The sequence below is a fragment of the Onychomys torridus genome, chromosome 6 (assembly GCF_903995425.1).
Source record: "Onychomys torridus chromosome 6, mOncTor1.1, whole genome shotgun sequence".
Classification (NCBI taxonomy): domain Eukaryota; kingdom Metazoa; phylum Chordata; class Mammalia; order Rodentia; family Cricetidae; genus Onychomys; species Onychomys torridus.
This window is the reverse complement of record NC_050448.1, coordinates 65,003,064-65,027,377: the sequence shown is the minus strand read 5'-3', so window position 1 is coordinate 65,027,377 and position 24,314 is coordinate 65,003,064. Positions and strand designations below refer to the sequence as shown.

General features: G+C 55.9%; 2 protein-coding genes across 4 annotated transcripts; one reads left to right on the top strand and one right to left on the bottom strand.

Moving 5' to 3' along the window:
• Nucleotides 1-369: 369 nt before the first annotated feature.
• Nucleotides 370-8,632, bottom strand: LOC118586180 (basic proline-rich protein-like). Its single transcript, XM_036191332.1, has 3 exons — nt 8,625-8,632; nt 5,554-7,665; nt 370-570 (listed from the first exon to the last, which is right to left on the bottom strand). The coding sequence occupies exons 1-2, from the start codon at nt 8,630-8,632 to the stop codon at nt 6,549-6,551; spliced, it is 1,125 nt and encodes a 374-aa protein (XP_036047225.1). The 3' UTR covers nt 370-570; nt 5,554-6,548.
• Bcan (brevican) lies at nt 6,709-19,715 on the top strand. Of its 3 annotated transcripts, none has more exons than XM_036189893.1 (15): nt 6,709-7,010; nt 7,534-7,695; nt 9,248-9,358; nt 9,738-10,109; nt 10,368-10,542; nt 10,798-10,925; nt 11,310-11,603; nt 12,838-13,056; nt 13,582-14,130; nt 16,366-16,473; nt 16,842-17,000; nt 18,047-18,129; nt 18,410-18,554; nt 18,790-18,980; nt 19,276-19,715. In XM_036189893.1, the coding sequence occupies exons 3-15, from the start codon at nt 9,268-9,270 to the stop codon at nt 19,348-19,350; spliced, it is 2,589 nt and encodes an 862-aa protein (XP_036045786.1). In that variant the 5' UTR covers nt 6,709-7,010; nt 7,534-7,695; nt 9,248-9,267; the 3' UTR covers nt 19,351-19,715. The 3 variants fall into 3 exon arrangements, with proteins under 3 accessions (XP_036045786.1, XP_036045785.1, XP_036045787.1); XM_036189892.1 differs by having other exon boundaries at nt 7,534-7,713; XM_036189894.1 differs by lacking the exon at nt 7,534-7,695 and having other exon boundaries at nt 6,710-7,010.
• Nucleotides 19,716-24,314: the final 4,599 nt, after the last annotated feature.

Sequence of the window (24,314 nt, the reverse complement as noted above, 5' to 3'; positions counted from 1 at the left end):
CTGCCGCCCTCTTCTGGCCTTGGAAGTTACTACACATGGCGCATGAAGGCAAAGCTCCCATACACATTAAAAAACGTGTGTGTGTGTGTGTGTGTGTGTGTGTGTGCAAGAAATGACATTAAGTGCCAGGTGTACATCTTTAATCCCAGCACTCAGGAGGCAGAGGCATCTTTGTGAGTTTGAATTGAGGCCAGCCTGGTCTACAAAGCAAGTTCCAGGACAGCTAGGGCTGTTACTCAGAGAAACCCTGTCTCAAAAAAAAAAAAAGAAAAAGAAAAAGAAAAGAAAAAACAAAACAAAAGAAAAAAGAAAAGAAAGAAATGACCACCCCAAAGACCTCTCCTCTCAGTCAATCACAGGTTCCAGGAATTACGAAAGGCCACCATGAGAGCCAACACCCACGCTTTCCCTGTGATGACGCAGCTTGTGCGGCTCTCCTGCCTCCTCACTCACAACACAGCTCCCTCCCGAAGTGTTGCTGTCCTGAACACAGGCATTCAGATCAGTGCTTGCCCTCTTCCCCGGGCTCCACTGAAGCAGGTCTTGAGTTGGCAACAAGTGAGCAGCCCACTGGGGAAGAGAAGCAAAGAAAGCCAGTTAGAGCATGCCGCAGAGCAGACAGGCATGGGTTTGCTGGAGAACTTAGGGAGACAGGATGATTCCACTGAAGATCCTTTCTCCACAGCAAAGGAAGTCAGCTATGACCTGGCAGTACCCCCTGTGGATGGCAGCCGCCTTCCTGGAGTGTTAATCTAGCAGTTCTGCTTTGCCCTTGACCCACACCAGAGCAAAGCCTCCCAGATGGCATCAAGAGCCTTCTCCGGAGACTGAGTGCTGAAGGACATGGGTCATCGCTCTGCTGGATCCTTCGTGCCTCATGCTGACTCCATCTGTCTTGTCCCTGAGGCTTCAAGGTGGTGGCCTGATGCAATTTCTTATTTATTTATTCATTTTTGAGACAGAGTCTCTCTATGCCGCCCAAGCTGGTCTGGGACTCTCTCTGCAAACCAGGCTCGCCCCAAACTCATAGGGATCCTTCTGGATGGGTTACACAGGGAGGAACTCCTGCCTCAAAAGGGAAAAAAAAAAAAAACAGGAAAGGAAGGAAAGGAGAAGGGTCTGGAGAGATGGAAGGGAGAAAGGGTTGGTGTGGAGAGGTGACTCGGTCAGTAAAGTGGTCACACACAAGCCTGGGGACGTGAGTTCGGATCTTCAGCACCTATATAAAAGCCAGGTGCAGCCGGGAGCTTCTGGGATCCTGTCAACGTGGAGATGACAGGAAAAGTCATAGAGCTCCTGGGCAGCGCAGCCTAGCTCCACAAGGCCTAAGTGTTTGGTTTGGTTTGGTTTTGAGACAGGCTCTCTCCATTATGTAGCTCTGGTGTCCTGGAACTCCCAGGCTGGCTTCCAATTCACAGAGACATACTTGCTTCTGCCCACCCCCCACCCCAAGTGCTGGAATTAAAGGCGTGTGCCACCCTGACTGGCCCAACAAAGCCTATCTTAAAAATAAGGTAGAAGGAAGTAGAGGAAGACACTCAACCCTGACCTCTTACTTCCACGCATGCACACATATGCACACTGCTGCACATGACTGTCCTCTGAGCCAAACAACAACTTCAGGGGTCTGTTCAGCTGTGCCCACTTGCATAAGATCACCCCAGCTGGGCTTGTTGACTGTTTACAACCCCATTTAAGAGGGTGAGTGTCAAGGGTCCGGAAACCCTCACGTGACTACCAGCCACTCCACAGTACCTATTGTACGACGTTTTGTCTTAACTGTGTTGCAAGTGGCCTGGGAAGGGGCCAGAGGGGATGAGGATCTCTGATCTCCACAGCTACAGGAAAGCATCACCCCTGCTGGTTAACGACTTTCTAGCCTGCCCTTTGGTAGGGAGGAAGCACCCACACTCCCATAAGTTGCCCCTCACTTGTGCTCTATAAGTAAACCCAATGAACTCCCCAAGAATGAACTTCGGTAGAACTGAACCTCAGGTTGTCATTGGCACCTTAGGAGGAGGGCTAGGTATTGTATATGTCTCCCCTGGGAAAGAATTTTAGCAATACACACATGAACATGTACACACGTGAAAGAGAGAGGGCAAAAAGGAGGGAGGGAGGGAGGGAGGGAGGGAGGGAGGGAGGGAGGGAGGGAGCAAGAAAGACTACAGGTGTGCTGGGCTGGCAGCTCCAGGTGCTTGAAGAGCCAGTGGCCCTGTGGGCATCTCCTCCACTGTAAAGTTAATTCCCTTGCTCAGAGGCCACAATCTAATGGAGCTGGCAGGGGCACATCATTTCTTTCGTGCCCTGGACACACTGGTGCTGGCCAAGGTGCTTGGTCAGGACAGGCAAATGTGGCTCAAGATATGCACAGTGCACACTGTTCCCTTCCGGGTCAAGAAACCCATATTAATCAGCGTGCCCCAAAGTAGCTGGTGGGTCTCAAGGATTGGCATTCTGAGGAGGGCCAAGCTTCCAACATGGAACACAGAAGCAGCCTGTGGGGGCACAGTACTGCTGAGGAGTTCCATCCAGGGTCTCCAGAACCAGAACTTCCATCATTGGTGACTCTGTTCATGGGTCCAAACTGCATGCCCTGACATGGGCACAGAGGTTGGCTGTTTCTTCCCTCCTACTCAGTGAGTGTTCTGAAATGGGACTGATGTGACTGTCACATAAGAATGTGACATCCTGTCCACTGTCAAATGTAGGGCCATGTAGCAGGAATCTTAAAAGGTTTTATTAATAAAAACAAACCCAGAGCCAGGTATTGGGGTGAACGCTGAATGATCAGAGAAGCAGAACAAGTCACATCCAACCTCACCTTTCGAGAAGCAGAACAAGTCACATCCAACCTCACCTTGCTAATCCTCAGCTGATCTTGTTTCCTCAAACTGGAAACCTCTGAGTTCTCCTCTGAACGGATCTCAGCTGAACTGCTGCTAAAAGCTAAAGGCTTAAAAAGGTTCTAGTTCCTGGTTTTCATGCCTTTTATACCTTTCTGCTTCCTGCCATCACTTCCTGAGATTAAAGGTGTGTGCCACCATGCCTGGCTGTCTCCAGTGTGGCCTTGAAATCACAGAGATCTGAATAGATCTCTGCCTCCAGAATGCTAGGATTAAAGGTGTGTGTGCCACCATTTTCTGGCCTCTATGTCTATCTAGTGGCTGTTCTGTTCTCTGACCCCAGATAAGTTTATTAGGGTGCACAATATATTGGGGGACACAATATTACCACACGTGCAGGCTCCAATGTTGTGGAGTAGAATATTTGTTTAACTTTGTAAAGATATGTTGCATTTTTCATGCTGTGTTTGACTATGTGAAAATGTGTTGCATCTGTTTATGCTGCATTTGTTCAATTATATAAAGATGTGTTGCATTTGTTTTACATTGCCTACCTAGTGCTCCTGATTGGGCTAATAAAAAGCTGAATGGCCAGGCTGGAGAGATGGCTCAGAGGTTAAGAGCACTGTTTGCTCTTTCAAAGGTCCTGAGTTCAATTCCCAGCAATCACATGGTGGCTCACAACCACCTGTAATGAGATCTTATGCCCTCTTCTGGCCTGCAAGCATCCATGCAGACAGAACACTGTATACATAATAAATAAACAAATCTTTTAAAAAAAGCTGAATGGTCCATCACTAGGCAGTAGAGAATAGGCAGTGCTGGCAGAGAGAATAAGTAGGAGGAGAGAGAAAAGAGAGAAAGAGAGAGACACCAGGGGCCAGGCAGCAGAAAGCAGGAAAGTAGGACATACAGAATGAAAAGTTAAAAAAAAAAAAAAAAAAAAAAAACCCAAGGCAACACATAGGTGAAGAGAAACAGTTAAATTAAGTTATAAGAGCTGGTGGGACAAGCACAAGGCTGAGCATTTAACTAGTAATGAGTCTTCTCCGTGTCATAATTTGGGGATTGGCGGTCCAGGAAAGCTTGCTACACCCCAACATCAAGACCACTTGACAAGGTGTTGGCACCATCTCACAGAGGCTGGGGAGAAGGTGCACACCCCAGCATTACAGAGTGGCGCAGCAGGGAAGGGGCCTCTGGTGGCTAGATGCTCCGCTGCAAATCCAACACACACACACACAAACACACACACACACACACACACCCCACACACCCCACACCCCAGCTCCCCCACAGCTGCAGCATCTCTCAGAGCCATTTCCTTGCATTTCTAAGCTGGTCCTGTACTTCCTGACCCCCTTCTGAGGCTATCAAAGCCCCCATTCTCTGAGCACAGCTGTGCCAGTACTCAGCCCCTCCCAGCCAAGAAGCCAGGTGTCTGGGTCCTGAAGGGGGTGCCTGAATACAGGGGAGCGGTCAAGTCTCTACAGCCCTCCCAGTGGCCACTTCAGATGGGCACCAGTAAGAGCCAACACTGAAGAGGATGCTTGGAAGGCAGGAACTTTGGGGACAGCTTGGGTTTGCACCTCGGGCCACAGCCTTGGCCTCTATGGGGGCTGTTGGAGTGTGGAAGTGGAAGGAGATCACAGGTTCTTCAAGAGAGCCTGGAAAATCTCCAGGGCAGGCTGGGAGACAGCCAGCTACACCATGTGGGGACGAGGGAGGCCTGGCCTCCTCCCTCTTTGCCTGAGCCCTTGGTGCAGTAAGTAGTCCAGGGCCAGCAGCTTCTGGTTCAACCAGCCAACCCCTGTGATGCTGCACTTAGCTGTTTCTCATCCAGAAGACCCCTGAGGCTATGTGAACCAGCACACCCTGTTGCTAGGACACAAGTCTGTGCAGGAACGCTGGCTCTGCTGGCTTCCTGTGCCAGGATCCATGTCTCAGATCTAAAGGGCCTGCACAGAGCAGGCATGGGTCCAGTTTGCCCCTCGGATGGAGGATAGAAATGGACAGCGTCCTTTGGCTATGAGTCAAGATGTCAGACTTCAAAATTGGAGGAAAGGTAGTTATCGACAGTGGTTAGAGTCTGGATAGACCTCAGTGTAAATATCCCCAGCTGGCAAGAAAGGAGGCCTTCAGAATGCCCGCTTTCTGGAAAGGGCTCCCTCACAAAGGCCCAGCCCACAGTGGGCTTCTGAGCCCCTAGTCAGAATGGTTGGGACAGATCTTCATAAGGGTGTGGGTGATGGAGAAAAGATTCCACATGTGTGCTGGAGCCCTGCTGGGTGTGGGTGGGCTTACAGCCTAGAAGCAGAAGAGGGAGGTTCAGAGGCCAGGGTGTCCCTAACAGTTGGTTCTCTGCTCTTCTGGCTTCCCCAGGCCCCAGGAATCTGTCTACAGCAGTCTCCAACATGCCCTGATCCTGCTCTCCCCAGGCACCAAGATGTGTGCACTGGTAACTGTGAGCACAGGGGTGGGGACACAGGATGTTGAGGGGTGCCTCTTTCCCTGTCTTCCCTGGTCACAGTCGGAATTTCTCAGGCCAAGACTGTGTTGTATCTGAGGCACCAACTGGACTGAATTGCAGTCCCTTGGTTTCCTAGCCCCGCCCCCCTCCACCCACCCCATCGCACCCCCTCACCGCCACCCCCGTGGACCTGCAGCCCTATGTAGCCCATGTGATGACGAGCCACGCAGATGTCACCTTGGCCCCCAAAGCCTCGGAGTCCTTCTGGACTGATGACTCCACCAGTCTTAGAAGCCCAAACAGGGCCGGGTCCAGAGCTGACTTTGGAATGAATAAACGAAGACCTCCTGCCCAGCTTCTTCAGGAGCCCCACTCTGTCGCCTTCCTTTTGGATGCAACTGCTTGGTATTTGTCCTCCCTGCGTGATTCTGCTCTGGTTCCAAGGTCCTTCTGTCCTGTCCCTACAGTGGGCGGCATGAGCTGGAATCCTCTCTTTAAACTTTTAAGGGTTTGGAGAGGACTTTGTTTTTTTAGAGGTTCTGAAGGCGTTTTGGAACTAAGTCCACAGCATGGGGGTGGGGCATGGTTGGGAAACTGTCCCGATGTTCCCTGGATTGGGGGTTAAGGTGTCTCAGGTGCACAGGGTGCATTTGGGGATCTGGAGATGATGAGGCCAAGGCCCCCACCCTGGCCTTGCTGGCGTCCAGAGGACTGAGGGGCAGGGATCTGGCTGAGTCGCCTCAAGTTGGTGCCAAGGCTTTGCCTAGAGTCCCAGGCGGGAGAGGAGAAAGTGGCGAGCCTGGGAAAGAGGGAGAAGCAACGGGCAAAGTGAGGGCGGGCAACTGGCAGTCCTCAAGGCCCACCCCCGGGCACCAGGCTACACACTGGGCAGCCCAACCGGGGCTAGCAGGCTCTCCTCTGCACATGGGTTTTTGCAACCTATGATGTCTGCTCCATCAGGAACGTCCACTCGCTGAGCCACTGACGCCCCAGACTTTCTTGACTTGCTTTGCCTAACCAGTAGTTCTGCTGTCCCACCTCCGCCTAGCCAACTGACGGCAAAGCCAGCTCCTCTCCTCCTCTGTGCTGGGAGAGGGAGCACGGAGGGAGCCCAGTCCAATCAATACTTCCACAAGGGGGGAGGCTGTGATGATCAGCACCTTCTCTGGCCCCAGTAAACGGCTTCCCAGTTTCACCCGGCGATGCCCTCTTTCCCCGAGTCAAAGCTCCCGTCATCCCTCCATCCTCTGCGCTACGAAGTTTGAGTCGGTCCTCCTCCGTGTGACCAATGGGAAGTCCCTCGGGCGTTCTCCCTCGCCTCCTGGCGTCGCCACAGCGCCCTCCGTCGCTCCCTCCCCGCCCCTTCTGCCCTCCCCGCCGCAAGTCCTGGGCTCCCGTCCGCGGAACCTTGTCCTACTTCGCTTGTCCTCGCTCTGGCCGCTGCCGCCCGGAACCGGCGCAGAGAAGGAAGGCGGCGGGTCCCGTGACCGCGCAGAGCCCCCCGCGGGGGCGGCTAGAGTCGGGGACGGCGCGGAAGGCGGGGCGCGTGGGAAGAAAGGGGGTTTTGTGCGGCGCCCGGCGGGCTGGCGCCCCCTTCTGCGTCCCGCGCGCCCGGCCCTGCTCGCGCCCGCGCACTGCGCCGCAGTCTCGGCGGCGGCTGCGGGACGCGCGGTGTGCGGAGGGGACCTCGCAAGGTGAGTGCGGAGGCCCGGCCCTGCCGGACGCTTACTTGCTATGTGACCTTGGACAAGTTTCTTGACCTCTCTGAGCCTGAGGATCCCGGCCGAGGCGAGGGCGGGCCGCCCGCCCGACTGCTGTGGGCGACGGGGAGGGTCGCCCGCCTCAGCTTCCCGGGGTCCCCGCGCACCCGAGGGCGCGGTCGGCGGCGCCTCTCCTGGGGGCCGGCGTGCAGGGCACTGTACCGGCCTCGGCGCCCCAAGCCACGCGGCCTCTCGTTCCCTGCCTCCGCCGCGCAGCCTGCAGGAGCCAGTGGGCGACTGGGCAAGGGAGATGCGCAGCAGCCGAGGATGCCCGGCCGGACGTAGGGGGGCTGCTGAGCTAGCGTCTCTGTAGTGTCTTTCCCCCCGGGAAGGGTCAGAGCGCTCGAGTTCCGAACAGTAGCCGCTCTTGACCACTCGGGTCGGAAACTCATGTCCCAAGACTGTTGGATCCTCTGACCTCAGGCTTCCTCTCTCGTCCCCTGCTGTCCCAACACAGGTAAAAGGGGTGGCCCCCGGGCCCGGCGTGTGAGTAGCTCCTGCTCTCACCGAAGAGTGGACCGGCCTGGCCTCTCCGGCAACTCCCGTCCTCTGAACGCCCCGGCTCCCTTCTTGCTTCCCAGCGATAACCCTAGTTACAGCTCACACAGTCCAACCAAGAGTGAGGATCACAGCGGTGGTTAGCAAGGGAGTCTGGCCTGGGAAGACCTGGGAGGACCTGAGGGGAGGAAATTTTCCATCACTTAGGCAGAGCGAGTGAGGGCTAGGGGTGAGAGAGGCAGCCAGTGAAGAGAAGTATAATCCGTAGGATATCTTGCCTGTCCTCTTAACTTTGATCCCTGCTCTATCAGCCATGCAGACCTGGGTCCTCATGTTCCCCCAACTCTGGCTCTTAAAGACCATATTCATTTCCTTCCTGAGGGCACGATGGCTCCAGATTTGACTCTGCTGGTGGCCCAGAGTTAGCCCTAACCCTCTCTGGATATCCATCTCCCTTTTCCCTGAGACTGTAAGTGCACCGAGATCCTCAGAAAGAGAAGCTGCTTCCAGAGCTGATGGCCAGGCCAGGGGGGTTGGCCTCTCCCTGTACCCTTCTCCAGTACACTCCAAGTTGTAGGCTTTCACAAAAGATGGGTGGGGGAAGGAGCCACTGGAGAGAGGCCAGACTGGCAGGGACAGGGTCTTTGTCCCAGCTGGCTTCTGAGCCAGGAGATCCGGTGGGAAAGCCCGTGCCAGGCAGAGGGGAATGACTGGGAGCAGAGGAGGAGGGATGGGGGGGGGTCAGAGGATGTTGGGCACCAGGGAAGCTTCCTTACAAGTCCTTGTGGGGAGGAAGCAGAAGAGGCCGAAGTGCCTGGGTTCAGTCTAGGAGGCCCTCCTGGAAGAGGAATGGCTAGGCAGGGAAGTCTGGGCTTTACCCTTGGGAAAAGAGGCTCAGGGTCGGCCCCTGAGGGCAGGGTAAAGTGGGACCACAGCTGTGCTTCCAACCCCACCCCATGGATCTGTGGGTTTGGCTCGCCAGCCCCCAGGGGCTGCCTGAACCTGCAGGTGCTCAAGCCCCTCACATAGAATGCCATCTTTGCACCTCACCTACGCATGTCTTTCACACACAGGAACCCGTCTCTAGGTGGCTTATAATTTCTAAGTGTATATATGCTGTTTAGGGAACAGTGACAAAGAATCTGTATGTGTTCGGTACAGACTCTTTTTTTCTGAATGTCTGACGGATGGCTGGTTAGATGCACAGATCTGGAACACGAGTGTACGGAGAGCTGGCTGCACAATGCCACGCATCATTGTGTTATTAGCGTTCACCGGGCATCTACTCTGTGTCTGGTGCTGGCATGTGCACAGGGTGCTTTCTGCTGTAGATTATAGTTGGGTAAGTAGATAATAGATAGATAATGATAACTATATATAGATGGCTAGATAGGCAGATAGAAAGACAGATTGCTCAAAGCACATGGCCACATCAAAATGCATAAGGTAGTAATGATGGTGCTTTTTTTTTTTTTTTTCTTTACAATTAAGAAAACAGAGGCTCGGCTTAGGTCACACAATGAGTTGACTGGGGACACCTCTTGGTACTGAGGAGAGGGGATCAGAAACAGAGTTAGTGGTGATTCTGGTATACGCTGCCCACATGGGGTGACAGAGAGCCAGAGGAAGTCCATCCCGAAGTCTAACCGCACTTTTCATCTTTCCTCCTCAAGTTCCTCCATCAGTTTGCAGCATGATCCCACTGCTTCTGTCCCTGCTGGCAGCCCTGGTACTGACCCAGGCCCCTGCAGCCCTAGCTGACGATCTGAAAGAGGACAGCTCAGGTGAGCAGCCCTCCAGAGGACCGTTGTCTCTCTGCAGCATCTCCCCTAGGACAGAAAGCTGTCTCAATTCAACCCCAGCCACCTGCTTCCAGCCCGGGTACCGGGAAGGAGACAGACGTGGAAGCTCTGTGGGCAAGGGTTGGCGCCAACAGGGATGAGGTGGGGACCCTGGAAGGTGGGGGGAGTCTTGGAGTCAGGGCTGCAAAGGGCCCTGAAGGCAAGAGGCTAAGGGTGGAGGATCCGATTCAGGACCCTGGGCAGGGCTCAGCATGTTAAGGCCCCCTAGGCGGGTTGGTCTTGGGGGCGGGGCTTGGAGCCACGCGCACAGGCGCACTGCGTCCTGCGTCTGGCTGCAACGGGCTTTGACCCCTGTCCACAGAGGACCGAGCCTTCCGCGTGCGCATTGGCACCGCGCAGCTGCGGGGCGTGCTGGGCGGCGCCCTGACCATCCCATGCCACGTCCACCACCTGCGGCCGCTGACCAGCCGCCGGGCCGCGCCGGGCTTTCCCCGGGTCAAGTGGACCTTTCTGTCTGGGGACCGGGAGGCGGAGGTGCTGGTGGCGCGCGGTCTGCGGGTTAAGGTAAACGAAGCCTACAGGTTCAGAGTGGCGCTGCCCGCCTACCCCGCATCGCTCACTGATGTGTCTCTGGTGTTGAGCGAGCTGCGGCCCAATGACTCCGGGGTCTATCGCTGCGAGGTCCAGCACGGCATCGACGACAGCAGTGACGCTGTGGAGGTCAAGGTCAAAGGTGAGAAGACAGAGTGGAGGGAGGACCCTACAGAGAGGGAGGAAAGGGCTCTGGCCCCGCAGGGAGCAGAGGGTGAGAAGGCTTAGCAAACCTTGCACGTGAAAGGCAGAAGCCGAGCTGGAAAAGGAGGGCGGGAAAGAACCCCGCAAACCCTGGAGTGAGCACAGTCGGACTTTGCCTTTTGTGAACAGGGAGCGACAGGGAGGGAGGTCAGTGCGCTGGTGATCCTCAGGCTCAGGAGTCCTCTCTGCTCCTCAGGGGTCGTCTTCCTCTACCGAGAGGGCTCTGCCCGCTATGCCTTCTCCTTTGCTGGAGCCCAGGAAGCCTGTGCTCGCATAGGTGCCCAGATTGCCACCCCTGAGCAGCTCTATGCTGCCTACCTCGGCGGCTATGAACAGTGTGATGCCGGCTGGCTGTCCGACCAGACTGTGAGGTGGGCTGGGGGTGTGGACCAGGGGCCCTTGGTCATATCAGTGTGCTTGCCGCCTCCACCCTCCACCGAGGTTCCCTAGGGCTCCCTGCCTCGGGGAAGAAAATTGGCCCGAGGAAAGTGGATGAAGCCCTGCCTGGGGCGTACTTTCCTGCATCCTGACACCACTCCCTCTCCACTTGTCACACAGCAGTAGGGTTGATATGGGACATCCTCCTGGGGGAAGACACCAGTCCTTAGGCTCTTCCTCTCTCTTAGGTACCCCATCCAGAACCCACGAGAGGCCTGCTATGGAGACATGGACGGCTACCCTGGAGTCCGGAACTACGGAGTGGTGGGTCCTGAGGACCTCTATGATGTCTACTGTTATGCCGAAGACCTAAATGGTGATTGGGAGGGATAAGCCCTTCTGCAACAAGGCCCCTGGTTTCTTCTGGGGCCTCCAGTAGACTTCATGTGTCTAAAGTCAGAATAGGCAGGCAGTTGAGGTGCTCCTCCAAACACTGTCCCAGAAGCAAGTCCATGAGGCAGCCTGGCAGGCAGCTGCCAAGTGGGGGTAAATGGTGCTACTGTCAAACCCTAGATAGAGTGAGGAGTTGGGATCAGGCTCCTCCACACACTGGTTTTCATCTTGGGTTTCATGCAGACCTTAATACTGTCAGGTGGGCAAGGTGACTCCATGTCAGGAATGAGCTTGCTTGGGGACCTGTAAGAGTCCGGGGTGGAAGGATTGCCGACTGCCTGATGACCCAGCTCCTCTTCTCACTCAGGAGAACTGTTTCTAGGCGCCCCTCCCGGTAAGCTGACATGGGAGGAGGCTCGGGACTACTGTCTGGAACGGGGCGCACAGATTGCCAGTACAGGCCAGCTGTATGCAGCCTGGAATGGTGGCCTGGACCGGTGCAGCCCCGGCTGGCTGGCTGATGGCAGTGTGCGCTACCCCATCACCACTCCCAGCCAGCGCTGTGGAGGGGGTCTGCCAGGAGTCAAGACCCTCTTCCTCTTCCCCAACCAGACCGGCTTCCCCAGCAAGCAGAACCGCTTCAATGTCTACTGTTTCCGAGGTGAGTGGCCTCAGAAGCGGCGCCAGGCCTGGAAGTCTAGCCTCGCCTTCACCATCTTCTTGGTCATTTGCCCACAGGGGTCTGGATGGTGCTCAGCTTGTCATCTAGGGGGGCATCTTCCCTGTCTCCTCTGCATCATTTCACCTGCCTCCCCTTCAGTAGTCCGCACCAGTTCCCACCAGTTCCAAAGTTGCCGCAGTCCCCACATCTCTGTCAGCATATTGGCCAGCACAGGTGGCTGACACTCTTTCCCACCCACCAACCAACTGTTCCAGTTCTTCAGTGAGCCACAAGCCCCCAGGAGCTCCTGAGTGTGCCCCAGACCCTACAGCTTACAGATGTCAGGTCTTTCCACGTCGAATGTTGATGAGTGGACAGAGGGTCATACCTGGAAGTCAGCTGGGTGCAGATTCTGAGCTAAGCACTCTGTCCTGAAAGAAACCATAAGAGACATTAGTGGGGAGGGGCAGGGAGAGAAGATGGAGGACAGGCAGTGGAGATGCAGGTTTGCTGGTCTGGAGTGGAATGAAGCAAGGCTCACTGGAACAGGTCAGAGGGCCAGGGACATACAGTTCTGTCTGTCCTGGCCAGAGACAGCCCTCTGGGGTCCGCTTAGCCCAATTCTACTTTGGAGTCATTGGCTCTCTGTCCTGTGTCCCTTCCCCAGGAGACAACGCCGTCTGTCTAAGCCACTGAGCAGAGCACGCAGAAGGTTCTCCCTTCCTTTTCTCTGTTGCCTTAGTGAGCTCCAAGTTCCACCGGCAGTGGTGTGCCTGGGGGATGGAGTCTGTACCCTTCTCAACCCAGATTCAGGCTACAAAGTACAATGACTGCTCCTTCCACCCACTCTGTGTTCCCTCACTTCAGGGAGCAGCTCGTTCAGATGTTCCAGACCCCTCTGAAGGAAAATGAGCCCCCACGTTGTCTTATAACGTCTCAAGTGTTCTTTTTATTGTGTGTTTAATGTGTTTATGACCTGTGTCTGTCTTCTCAGGATGGGCTTTCCCCAGCATTCTCTATACCATACTCAGAAAATGCTTGGCTTAAAACTAGCAGGCACTCCATCAGTGCTCGAGGGAGGAGTGTTGACGTTCCAGGGTGCCCTTGGGCTCCCTGTGAGAAGCTATAGAAGGATGAAGCACATTCCAGGGGCTGTTGCCTCAAATGCAGGCTATGCCCTAGAAGGTCTCGGCTGCCTACTTAGCTCTCCATTGGCCTTTTCCTCTTGCCACAGACTCTGCCCAGCCCTCCGCCTCCTCTGAGGCCTCCAGCCCAGCCTCTGATGGACTAGAGGCCATTGTCACAGTAACAGAGAAACTGGAGGAGCTGCAGTTGCCTCGGGAAGCTATGGAGAGCGAGTCTCGTGGGGCCATCTACTCCATTCCCATCATGGAGGAGGGGGGAGGCAGCTCCTCCCCAGAAGACCCATCAGAGGCTCCTAGGATTCTTCTAGGTAACTTTAAGCCCATACCTTGGATTCTAACCACCCGAGAGAAGTTGGGGTCAGGAGGGCAAGCCTAGGTGGATGCTGGGGTCACAGCGGCCATAATTCTGGCCTGACCTTTCTCAGCAGCTCCACCACACAAGGCATTTTTCCTGTCCCTCTCACAAACGTGGTATTCAAGTAAATTCCACCTCCTGTTCTCTGCAGCTAGAGAAGCATGTGTTTAGAGGGTGCTCTCTGGGAAGGAAATGCGTTCTTTACCTACCCCCCCCCCCCCAGATAGATAAGACTGGGGAATGCAACATCCTTGTCTGTTCGAGCTAGTGGCAGTGTGCAGAACCTTCCAGAGTGTTGCCTCACAATGTAGCCCCGGGGTCAGAGTTCTTCCCGACAGACAGTGCACCAAGGACACCTCTCTCCCAGGTCTCCCAGGTGCCCTCCCTCCCCCAGGCGCCTCCCTTCTCCAGGCCCCACCCTTCCCCAGCTTGCTCTGGGGATGCTGTCCCTGGTGCTGAACTGTTTTGCTGTGGTCAGAATCGGAAACCCAATCCAGTGCACTGCCTACCGCGTCCTCAGAAGAGGAAGCCGTAGCCCTGGAGGAAGAAGAAAGATACAAAGGCACAGAGGCTCTGGAAGAAGAGAAGGAGCAGGAGGACCTGTGGGTGTGGCCCAGGGAGCTCAGCAGCCCTCTCCCCACTGGCTTGGAAACAGAGCAGTCACTCTGGCAGGTGTCCCCGCCAGCCGGGGACGTTCTGCAGCTGGGTGCATCACCTTCTCCCAGGCCTCCAAGGGAGGGAAGTCTCACATCCACTCCAGATGGGACAACAGAAGTAGTAGGGGAAACTGGAAGCCCCCAGCTCTCTGGGGTCCCTCGGGAGAGCGAGGAGACAGGGAGCTCCAGCTTGGAGGATGGCCCTTCCCTGCTTCCAGCCACGTGGGCCCCTGAGGGTGCCAGGGAGCTGGAGACCCCCTCAGGAGAGAAGTCTGGAAGAACTGTTCTGGCAGGGACCTCAGTGCAGGCCCAGCCAGTACTGCCCACCGACAGTGCCAGCCGAGGTGAAGTGGCTGTGGCCCCCTCATCAGGTAATTCTGCTGAAGGCTCAATGCCCCCATTCTTCCTTTTTCTTCTTCTCCAGCTCTGGGCCACCTGACATGCAGCCCTTTAATCTGCCTCTCCCCAGACCCTCTGGTCCTTTGCTCTCATCCCCTTCCCCATCCTTCCTTGTGGATCTCCAGTCTTGGATGCCCCATCTTGCACTTCCACCCCGTTCTCTGTTCCTCTCTGCTACCCAAGCCCCACTACTGACCCGTGGGCCCTCTGCTATAACTCACATCTCACTGGCCACACAGAATGTCCTCATGCCTCTTCCCGGTGCCCTCACCACCCATCACACCCTCTGAAGCCAGGCCCGTCATCTGCTGCTCCCCACCCCACTTCTTCTATCCCTTTAATCACCTCTCAGCGATTCCAGGGAAGCCTGAGAGACCATACCTGCCCCCCACCTCTGGGGACCAGAATATTCAGCCCAAAGAGCCTTAAGCCACTACTTCTGTGAAGTATTTTTTTGACTGTTTCGTGGAAAACAAGCCTTGGAAATAAATCTCTATTAAAATGCTTTGTACCCACCGTTGACACCCTGTCCATTTCCAGCTGTCTTCTCTGCTCACGACTGAGTCTGGATCAGGAATCTCTGGTCCCATGTGCCCTCTCCACCCCTCTGTGTCTCTCCATGTGTCTCTTTGTCACTCTTCTTCACCCAACATCCTTGCTGTTCCAACAGGGCAGCAGCCCCTTGCTGTCTCTCCTCGGTCCATCCACACTTCCCCTCATGCTACCGAGACCCCAGACTTGACTGTACATATCACCCAAGGGAGTCTTCTGTCACCTACAGAAGAAACCCACACAGCCAGGGTGTGGTGTGTTACCTACCCAGGCAGTTCCTGCATGGAGCCAGTGCTCTGGCTCCCCAAGGTTTACGTACACCATCTTCCTTCATGCGTCCACTAAAAGACAATACTATGGCCCCCTGTGCCCAGTGTCCCCCTCCTGCACTAACCCTGCACTAATGACCACCCCCAATCCCAGGAGAGATGGGTTATGCTCTTCAACACCAAGGATCTGTCTCACATGGAGCAGGGGTGGGTGGGGGAATGGGAGGGAAGGAGCTGGCTTCCACCATCTGACCCAGAAGCCTAAGGTTGGTATCAGGAGCCCTCAGCAAAGGCTGAGTCCTCCCAGGTCCTCACCGCTCCTCCAAGGCCCAAGTGGAGGAGCACCCCCATGTCATCATCAGCTCACCCATTTCAACTGTTGCCTTTCTGCCCCCTGGCCTTGGAGGGGGGTAGTGAAAAGATGATTGCAGCAGTATCGCCCCCCCCCAGAGAGGGAGCCAGAGGCCCCCTGGCTTGCAATGTTGGAGGTGGCAAAGAAATACTTTCGGGCTCAGTGGGGTGGAAAAGGAGGAAGGAGACCCCAAAAGGAGTCCCTTCACCCCACGCTACCCTGCCAAGGTCCAGGTCCTGTAGCCCACAGCCAGGTTGGGATTTATGCCTTAGTGAGCAGGGGAACCAAGGACCGAGCTTAGGAATGTAGATCCCAAGGTTAGAGGGCTGCCCAGGAAGCGGAGGAGACTGGAGAAGCAGAAACTCTGAGGCCTGCAAGGAGCTCAGGACTCTGACCTTCATCCCCTGACACCAGGCTTCACCTCACTGGGGAGACTGTAGGTGGAGAGAGAAGTAAGCAAGGGGTGCTCCAAAGGCTGATGGGTCCAGTCTATCTTATAGCGAGGTCATCCAGCAAATTAACTCGGCTTCTCCTTCCCCCACCCCTGCCCATGCCAGCATGAAGCATTATGGGCCTTGAGGCTGCTGGTGGGAATAGTTCTGAGGGACCCAGTCTACACTACTGGTTAAAGAAGCCACTTTCTCTGGTCTTCTAGACCAGAATGAAGTAAATGTTGGCAGCTCCTCCAGCACCTAGGCAGGGCCCAGAGAGAAGGCTGGGGAAGGCAGGTAGCCCAGCCTGAGGACTGGCAGGAACCCAGGCTTCATAACTGACAGCCCAGGGCTTCTCCCCTTTCTTCTTCCCGTCAGCTGATCAGGGCTCACACGGGTGGGAGCATGATGGCCTTCTGCAAGGACGAGCCAGTTACAGCGGGGAGAGAAGCCCAGAACTAGGGGATGGGTTCTAGCAAGGGCCAGCTCCAGGCAGAACTGTTACCTCCCTGGTCTGGAAGGTGTCTGGGCTGGGGGCCCCTGAACCCGAGCTCTGCACAGCATCACCCTCATGCTCCCCCACTTCACTTCTCTCCCTGTCAGGTGACTGTATCCCCAGCCCCTGCCACAATGGTGGGACATGCTTGGAGGAGAAGGAGGGTTTCCGCTGCCTATGTTTGCCAGGCTATGGGGGGAACCTGTGCGATGTTGGTGAGTGTGTTTGAGGGCACGGGGGCAGGTCGGAAGACTGGACCCTACCCCAGTATACTAGTTCCCAAGGTGGAGGGAGGTCACTGGTTCGGGCCTTGCGGTGAATGAATTGCCCCTTCGGGCAAATTACGTAGCTGGTCCGAACTTCACTCTCACTGTCCTGCCTCCCGGGCAGGGAGGAGGGTAGACTCTTCTCCAGCATGGAGGACTGCACAGGCCAGGGCTGATGAGCCAGATGACCTAGTCACTGCCCAAGCGCCGCCGCTGCACTGGAGTGGCTCTAACCCTCCCTCCTGCTGCTAGCCGGCCAGTCGAAGAAGCCAGTCTGAGACCTGGCAGCCTAGAACGCTCCCTCCCCTGTGCTCCAGGCCTCCACTTCTGCAGCCCTGGCTGGGAAGCCTTCCAGGGTGCCTGTTACAAGCACTTTTCCACACGGAGGAGCTGGGAGGAGGCAGAAAGTCAGTGCCGAGCACTAGGTGCGCATCTGACCAGCATCTGCACCCCGGAGGAGCAGGACTTCGTCAACGGTGGGTGGAGCCTGGCTTCCTGCGCATGCTCCGCACCAAGCCCACTCCTCACTCCTTCCTCCTACCCCCCTTCCTTTCTCATTCCTTCCTCCCCCACTCCTTCCTCACTCGTCCCCACTCACCTCTCTCTCTCTCTCTCTCTCTCCCTCCCCCTCCCCCTCTCTCTCCCCTCCCTTTCCTCACTCCTGCCTCTCACTCACTGGGAGACGTGCTGTGGGGTGATTGGGCAACGTGTCCTACATTTGCAGGGCTGCCTAGACTGCCGGGCTCCCTGTTTCCCAGTGCGTCTGCTTCCCTAACTCTGTGGTAACAAGGTTTGCTCTCCTCTTCCCTCCCCATGTGCTATTCTCCATCTGCATGCCCTGGCCTCCCTGGGGTGTGGAGGTTACTTAAGAAAACAGGGAGGCAGGCTAGAGAGGTGACTCATCGGTTAAGAGCCCTGGCTGCTTTCCCGAAGGATCCCGGGTTCGATTCCCAGCACTCACAGGACAGCTCACAACCATCTAGTTCCTGGGAATCTGCAGCCCTCTGGCCTCTGAGGACACTGTACACAAGTGATACACAGACATTTATGCAGATGAAATACCCATATACCTAAAATATAAAATTAAGGGCTGGAGAGATGGCTCAGAGGTTAAGAGCACTGACTGCTCTTCCAGAGGTCCTGAGTTCAATTCCCAGCAACCACATGGTGGCTCACAACCATCTGTAATGAGATCCGGTGCCCTCTTCTGGCCTGCAGTGATACATGCAAACAGAACACTGTATACATAATAAATAAATCTTTAAAAAAAAAAATTTAAACTTTCAAAAGAATTTAGGGAGAGTCTGTATGACATTAAATATAATTATCTTACCTGGGGAAAAGAGAGGAAAGAGGGATGGAGACAGTCCGTTGGTGGTGCTCTCCTGGTAGAGGATCCTGTTCCTGAGCCAGCAGCCACAAGCCAGTGAGACTTAGGGAGCAGGATTTTGGATGGACAGGGTCAGTCACTGCCCAGAACACGGAGCTTACTGCTCACTGCACCTCTGGTTCTTCTCCCCAGATCGCTACCGGGAATACCAGTGGATTGGGCTCAATGACCGGACAATCGAGGGTGACTTCTTGTGGTCCGATGGTGCCCCTCTGGTGAGGACTCTTTCTGCAGTGTTGCCTAGGCCACTTCCTGGATGCCCTTCTGCCCTCGGGCACTGTCACGGTCTCGCCCTCCCTTCCTGCCCTCCTCTGCTCCCATCTTTCCCCGGGCCCCCTCTTTCCTTGTCTCTGTCTCCTCTTTCCTGCAAAGCCCCTGCCCTTCCACATCCTGGGGTACCCCCAAGTCCTTCCTCCAGTTCTCAGAGGCCATCCATTCCTCCTGGTACTTTCGGGGTTTAAGCCTCTCACCACCTCCTCCACTCCCCCTTCCCAGCTCTATGAAAACTGGAACCCCGGGCAGCCTGACAGCTACTTCCTGTCTGGGGAGAACTGTGTGGTCATGGTGTGGCATGATCAGGGACAGTGGAGCGATGTACCCTGCAACTACCACCTATCCTACACCTGCAAGACGGGGCTTGGTGAGGGCTGACAGGGGACGGGTGGCTGGGACTGCCGCTCACAAAGAGAGCAAAGCTACCCAGGAGAGCCCGTCAGGGTGTACCCCAGACTGCGGGAGGGTGACACATTACATTGGCCCGCTCAGAACCCCTAATTTTTCTTGTCAGTTGTGGCCACTCCTTTCCTCCCCATCCAGTTTCTGGGAACCATCATCCACGAGCCAGGCTCCCACTTCTAATCATGTGCCCCTTGCAGTGTCCTGTGGGCCTCCACCACAGCTGCCCCTGGCCCAAATATTTGGTCGTCCTCGGCTGCGCTATGCGGTGGACACCATACTCCGATATCGGTGCCGAGAGGGGCTGGCCCAGCGCAACCTGCCTTTGATCCGCTGCCAGGAGAACGGGCTCTGGGAGGCCCCTCAGATTTCCTGTGTGCCCCGAAGGCCTGTGAGTGACCAGAGGGAGCAGGTGGGGGCCACTAGCTACTTGGAAACACTGGGCTCAAGACCCATTCTGCCTGTCACTCACTGACTGTGAGCTTGGAGTGACCACTGCCTCTCTCTGAGGCCCAATAGAAGGAAGGAGCTCTGGAGACCCCTTAGGTGCAGACGGCTGAACATGCAACTACTCCTGGGCCCCAAAGGGCAGGGCCAGTATTTTGACAAAGTCAGGAGTTAAATCAAGGACTCGGGGTGCTAAGGGAGAACCCAGTGTGAAGGGTGAGTATGTGTGTCTTCCCTAGGCCCGTGCTCTGCGCTCAGCGGACACCCAGAAGGACCACAAGGACGGCTCCCAAGGCACAGGAAAGCACCGTTGACACCTCCATCCAGCCTTTAGGGAGCCGGCCTGGAACACTGCTGCCCCCAGCACTGCCCTATCTCTTCAGCTGCCTGTAACAGGGAGCGGCATGGGAGGGGTGGGGCTGGACAGTGCCAGAAGGGGATTCTGGGAAACACTTGGGTGGCTGCACCCAGCCTAGGCCCTCTCTCTTATACCTGGCCCTCAGGTTTTACCCTCAGGACAATGGGTAAGTCCCTAAGTGCCTCAACTTCTCTCTTATGTCAGCTGCCTCCTTGTCCCTCAGTTTCTCTAGGGGACACTGTGCTACTCATCCTTAATTTTCAAAGGGTTTTCAGGGTGGAGTGTCAGCAAAAGCAGATGGAAATAAAGTTGTTGTTTGAACCCAAACAAGTTCGATGCGTCTGTGTGAGTGTGGACAGACAGTGCTGGGCAGAACCTCCAAGGGCAGGTGTGAGAGGGCCGCTGCAATTGTTAGCTTGCAAAAGGGTCAGAGAAGTCACCAAGAAGTTGGTGGACAGAGCGGTGCCTGGCGCAGAAGAGTCGCCCAGCCGGTTGAGGGTTCATCACTGCCTATACGGGGACATCAGCTGAATGCAGAGTCCCGTTTGGGGAGACGGGGCCTCCTGGTGGCTTCATTCTGAGCTTCAGAGAATGCCTCCAGGAACTGCGGTGATGAGGGGAAGGCTGGGTGATGGGTGGAGAAGCAGGAGGATGGAAATTAAAAAAACAAAAAAAACAAGGTAAGAAGGATCAGTGTCCTCCGCCACGCCAAGGGTCTCACAGGCTGTGACCAGCAGAGGGCGCCGCGGATACAGGTATGTGATTCTAGACGACGTGATGGACCAGACCAGAGAGAGGCCAAAAGGCCACCAGGCGGCGGCGTGGCCTTTCTGTCATGCGGGGACTGTTAGAAGTGAGGAGCAGTTAAGTGGGGGAAAAGCAGGACTTCCGGCCGGACAGATTGGGCTGGCCCAGGCTGAGTCAGCGGAGGCTGAAGTGATGAGGTCACTGCAGGCTAGGAAGTGCATGACCGGTGGTGTCTGAACCAGCCAGAGCTCCGTGGACTCCTCAGTGCAGCCTTGCCCGTCCTGATGAAGACAAGTTATGGCTGCAGATCCTCACACCTGGGTCACTCAGCGTTGAGTGTCATGTGGACACAATCCTTATTATGCACATTAATCTACCTGGCGATTCTTGGTTCTTTTCTAAGGGGCTTGGGAAGGTAGCGCTGAGGACCTGGGCTCTCCTGGCCCTTCTTTGAGAAAGCACCGATTTCTCAGAGCTTATCACCGTCCTTACTCCTGGCCTGGTCTCATCTGCCTACCTTCCCAACCCTCTCCCCAAGGTGCTCCTCAAGTCTCCCATGGTAACAGGTCCACCATCTTCTCTGCTCTGGACGAGGAGAGTTCCAGAAGTAGACAGCAGACTAGAACAAGAATTCACCACCTGCCGGGCTTCTTTGGCAGACCAGCAAACAGGAAGCTTGGGCCTGGCTAAGCTGTGCTTCCTGGGGAAGGGGGAGAAGGGGGGGGGTGTCCTGGGATGATTCAGCAGTGCCCTGCACAGAAGGTAGTTAGCCCATGCCTCAGAAAGAGGCCCCATATGGAGCCCGTGTACCTCTTTGGAGAGATGGAGTAGGGCCACACCTCCTGTTGCCTCTGCCACACTATCAGGACCCTGACTGTGTGGCCCAGCTCTCAGCCTCCTCCACATGAGTAGAGTAGGGTTCCCGACGGAGTGTCCTGTCCCAGGGTTTAGGAGGAATTGGAAAAGAGAGATCCACCCTGGATAACAGGTAAGGGCTTGAGCATTGCCCAGGGCCTTGGAGTCTGTGATTTGGCTTTCTGCCAGGTTCTTGCTGCCCCTGGAGGCTCCGACACACTCTGACTCTGTTGCTCACCATGCCCTTGCCTCCTACAGCACTGTCTCAACCTCACTGGAGGCCTTTGTCTGTGGGCCTGACTCCTGCGTGGGGAGAGAAAGGGTCCCATTGTCCTGGTGTCCACAGTGACTTAGCAATTCCCGAAGACTTCTAAAAATGCCCAGCCTGTCAGAGGTCTTTTTCAGGCACTGTAGTCAGATCCTGACCCACAGTGCCTGCCAGGTGCCCCCTCTCTCAGGGTATGATGCAAGCAGCTCTCCCTTCCCCAGATGGAAGTCTTTTCTGAGGTCTGCCGTCTGTTTGGCTTGCTGAGGAAAGGCAGGATAGAGAAGCTGGTAGGATATGGGGACACCATCCCACTAAGCCAATGGCTCGGGTGACAGGCTAAGTGGGTAGACCCTGAGCCTCTGGGTACCCAGTTGGCTCTGTCTTGGTGTTTGATTGTTAATAGAGAGAAGACTGTTGGCCACTTAAGACTGGAATTAAATACTATTCATATTTAATACTCAATGTGAGGCAGCCCAAAGCTCCCTGGCCCTAGTTCTGCTGACCCCAAGTGGCCTCTGGGAGACATTACATCATTGACGAGATGTATCACTCTGTACCTCAGTTTCCCCCATTACAGACAGCTGAAGTTCCCTAAGGTGCCTGAACTCAGAGCAATCCTGGAGAGACAGGATTCTGGCGGGCTGAGGAAGAGGGGGGATATGAAGAGACGGGAGGGTTGAAGGGATCACTGAGTGGTGAGGGAGACACTCATTAATGGGAACAAAGGGCCTAGAGAACCCAGGAGGACCCCAGGGCTAGCCCGGATCTCCTGTGGAGGCACCCTTCCTGGGGCCCACGGCCAAGCAACGGATTATGAGCAGCTGAGCCCACAGCTGCAGGGAGGGGGTTCCTCGACAGAGGCCTCCTGGCACCTGCCTTAGTTTATTTGTGGAACCACAGCTGAGACCTAAGGGCCGGGAGAAAGGATGGAGCTGGGGGAGGGGAGTTAATCACGACTGAAGGAGGAGACTCTAAGTGGGAAGAAGAGGGTGCCAGGACCTGGGGTTCAGACACCTGGGGCCTAGCCTTTTGGGGCAGGGCATGCAGAATGGCAGTTAGGTTACAAGATGCACCTTGACATTGGAACACCTGGGCACCAGGCCTGGAGAGGGCTGAGACAAGAGGCAGGTCTGCCACCCCTGAGATGCAGCCAGTTGCCGGATTGTGGAGTTGGAAAGTGGGGTGAGGAGGTTCAGGGTGAAGGAAGCAGGGACCCTAGAAGAAGAAACACCTTTTCCTCTGCCTGCCTGCTGGGTTCCTCTGCCCCTGAGCCAGCCTGTGTCCATGGTTCTACAGCAGCGTGCTCTAGTGTGGTCCTAAGGTGGCCTGCAGGGTCAGAGACTCTTCCACCTCCTCACAGGAGGACTCAAGCCTAACTTCCAACCATCCTGTAGCGGTACCCATCCTAGAATTTAGCCCTCCCTTGAGAGGTGGGATGGGTACAACAGGAACTCACTAGGAGCCTGCCTGTCCCTGAGCCAGAGTTTAATCGGGTTTTCTGGCCTGGGTGGGCTCGCCTTCCCGGGGAAGTACAGACAGCACATTCCAGACAAAATGAAATGACATTCCTTCATCCCCCACCAGAGAGGATGGCATGGCTGTCAGCAGCTGCCGCAGCACAGGTCAGGTGGCAGCAGCTGGTGTCCCGGGGCGAGGCTGGGGTGTGGGCTGTGGGCAGCACAGGCATGAAGAGGGGGATTTTCTTTCAGACAATGAATGAATGCCGATTCTTTGACCCAGCGGCTGAGCACTGGAGGTCGAGGGTGATGTCATTCATGTCAGAATGGCTTGGAGCCTCAAGGAAGGATTCAGTTCACCCAGTACCTTCCAGGTGAAAAGCCCAGGCTCTGAGTGAGGGTCCAGGGGCTCAAGATCACCTTCTGAGAGCCCCACCCAGGATGGGTGCTCACAGCGGGCAGGCGGAGGGGAGCACTTTAAGAGGCCACACTCAGATCGCCTTTGGCTGGAACACAAAGCCTGGACTTTGATTTCCTTTGGGACTCCAGGGACAGCATCAGGCTGGGCTGGAGGGAGCCTCTGCCCCTGACCTCACCCTTGGAGGCGCCTCAGCCTGCACAGCCTTATAAGGAAGTGCCCCAAACAAACTGAGGAAGCCACCTCCGCCCGACACCCCCCCCCCCCAAGCCTGTCTCCAGCTAGCTCAGAGGCTATATTTACCAGAGGAGGTCCCAGAATAACCTCCCCCCCCCCCGTCTCATGCTGTGTGTGTGTTGGGGGATGTTTCATCTCTTGCCCCCTCCTCATTCCCTTCTGTGGGGACTCCTCCCTTAGAAGTGTGTCCCGCTATCACTCATTCACTCTGTCCTCAGGGACTTCTGGCACCAACCAGTCCTTGCCCCCTGAAGCACTATAATGTCCTTACCCTGTTTTCGTCCTCTGGGGCTACTTGGTCGGCCTTCTGCAGGGTCCCCCTCTCCTCTGGGAGTTCCCAGGGTCTCTGTGGGCCTCTCCTCACTCTATACAAGCTCTGCTGAGATTCCATCTCTGGTCCCTACTTGGTCCTCTCTCCTGAGTCCTGGGTGCCCAGCATACCCTCTGCCCTGTCCTAAGCCTCTCTGTCTTGGAAAGGGGCAGCACTTGTCCAGTGTTCGCACGCAGCCCTGGGTCATGCTGTCCTGTGCTCCTAGTCTCCCCCACAGTTCCTGAGACTTCACTCTGCACCCCCATCTCTCCTCTGTCCCCCTCCTGCACCTTGGCCTGCACCTGCACCAAGGGCAGACTCCCCCGATCCTGCTCAGCCTGTTCTCAGGAAATGGAAGTCCTGGCGGTGGCACCTGGGTGCAAACCTTCAGCGGCATCCATTTCTCTGGCTTCTTGGTGAGGACTTTGCCCACTGCCAGGCTTCCTGCAATCTCCCCAGCCTCTTCCCTGCCCACCACTCCGCCTGCTTCCTGTCTTCCAGTGCCCCAGATCTCTTCTGTCCTAGGTACTACCGTTTTCCCCACACACCAGTATTCTCTCCAGCACTCAGGGTAGCCTGCCCTGCCCTGCTCTGAGCCCTACCCAGAATGTGTCCGTCTCGAGACAAT

Excerpts from the sequence above, each read along its gene's own strand:
- Bcan (XM_036189893.1), top strand. The coding sequence starts at position 9,268 with ATGATCCCACTGCTTCTGTCCCTGCTGGCAGCCCTGGTACTGACCCAG. Across the intron at positions 11,604-12,837 it reads CAATGTCTACTGTTTCCGAG|ACTCTGCCCAGCCCTCCGCC; the intron begins GTGAGTGGCCTC and ends CTCTTGCCACAG. Across the intron at positions 18,130-18,409 it reads GGTCCGATGGTGCCCCTCTG|CTCTATGAAAACTGGAACCC; the intron begins GTGAGGACTCTT and ends CCCCCTTCCCAG.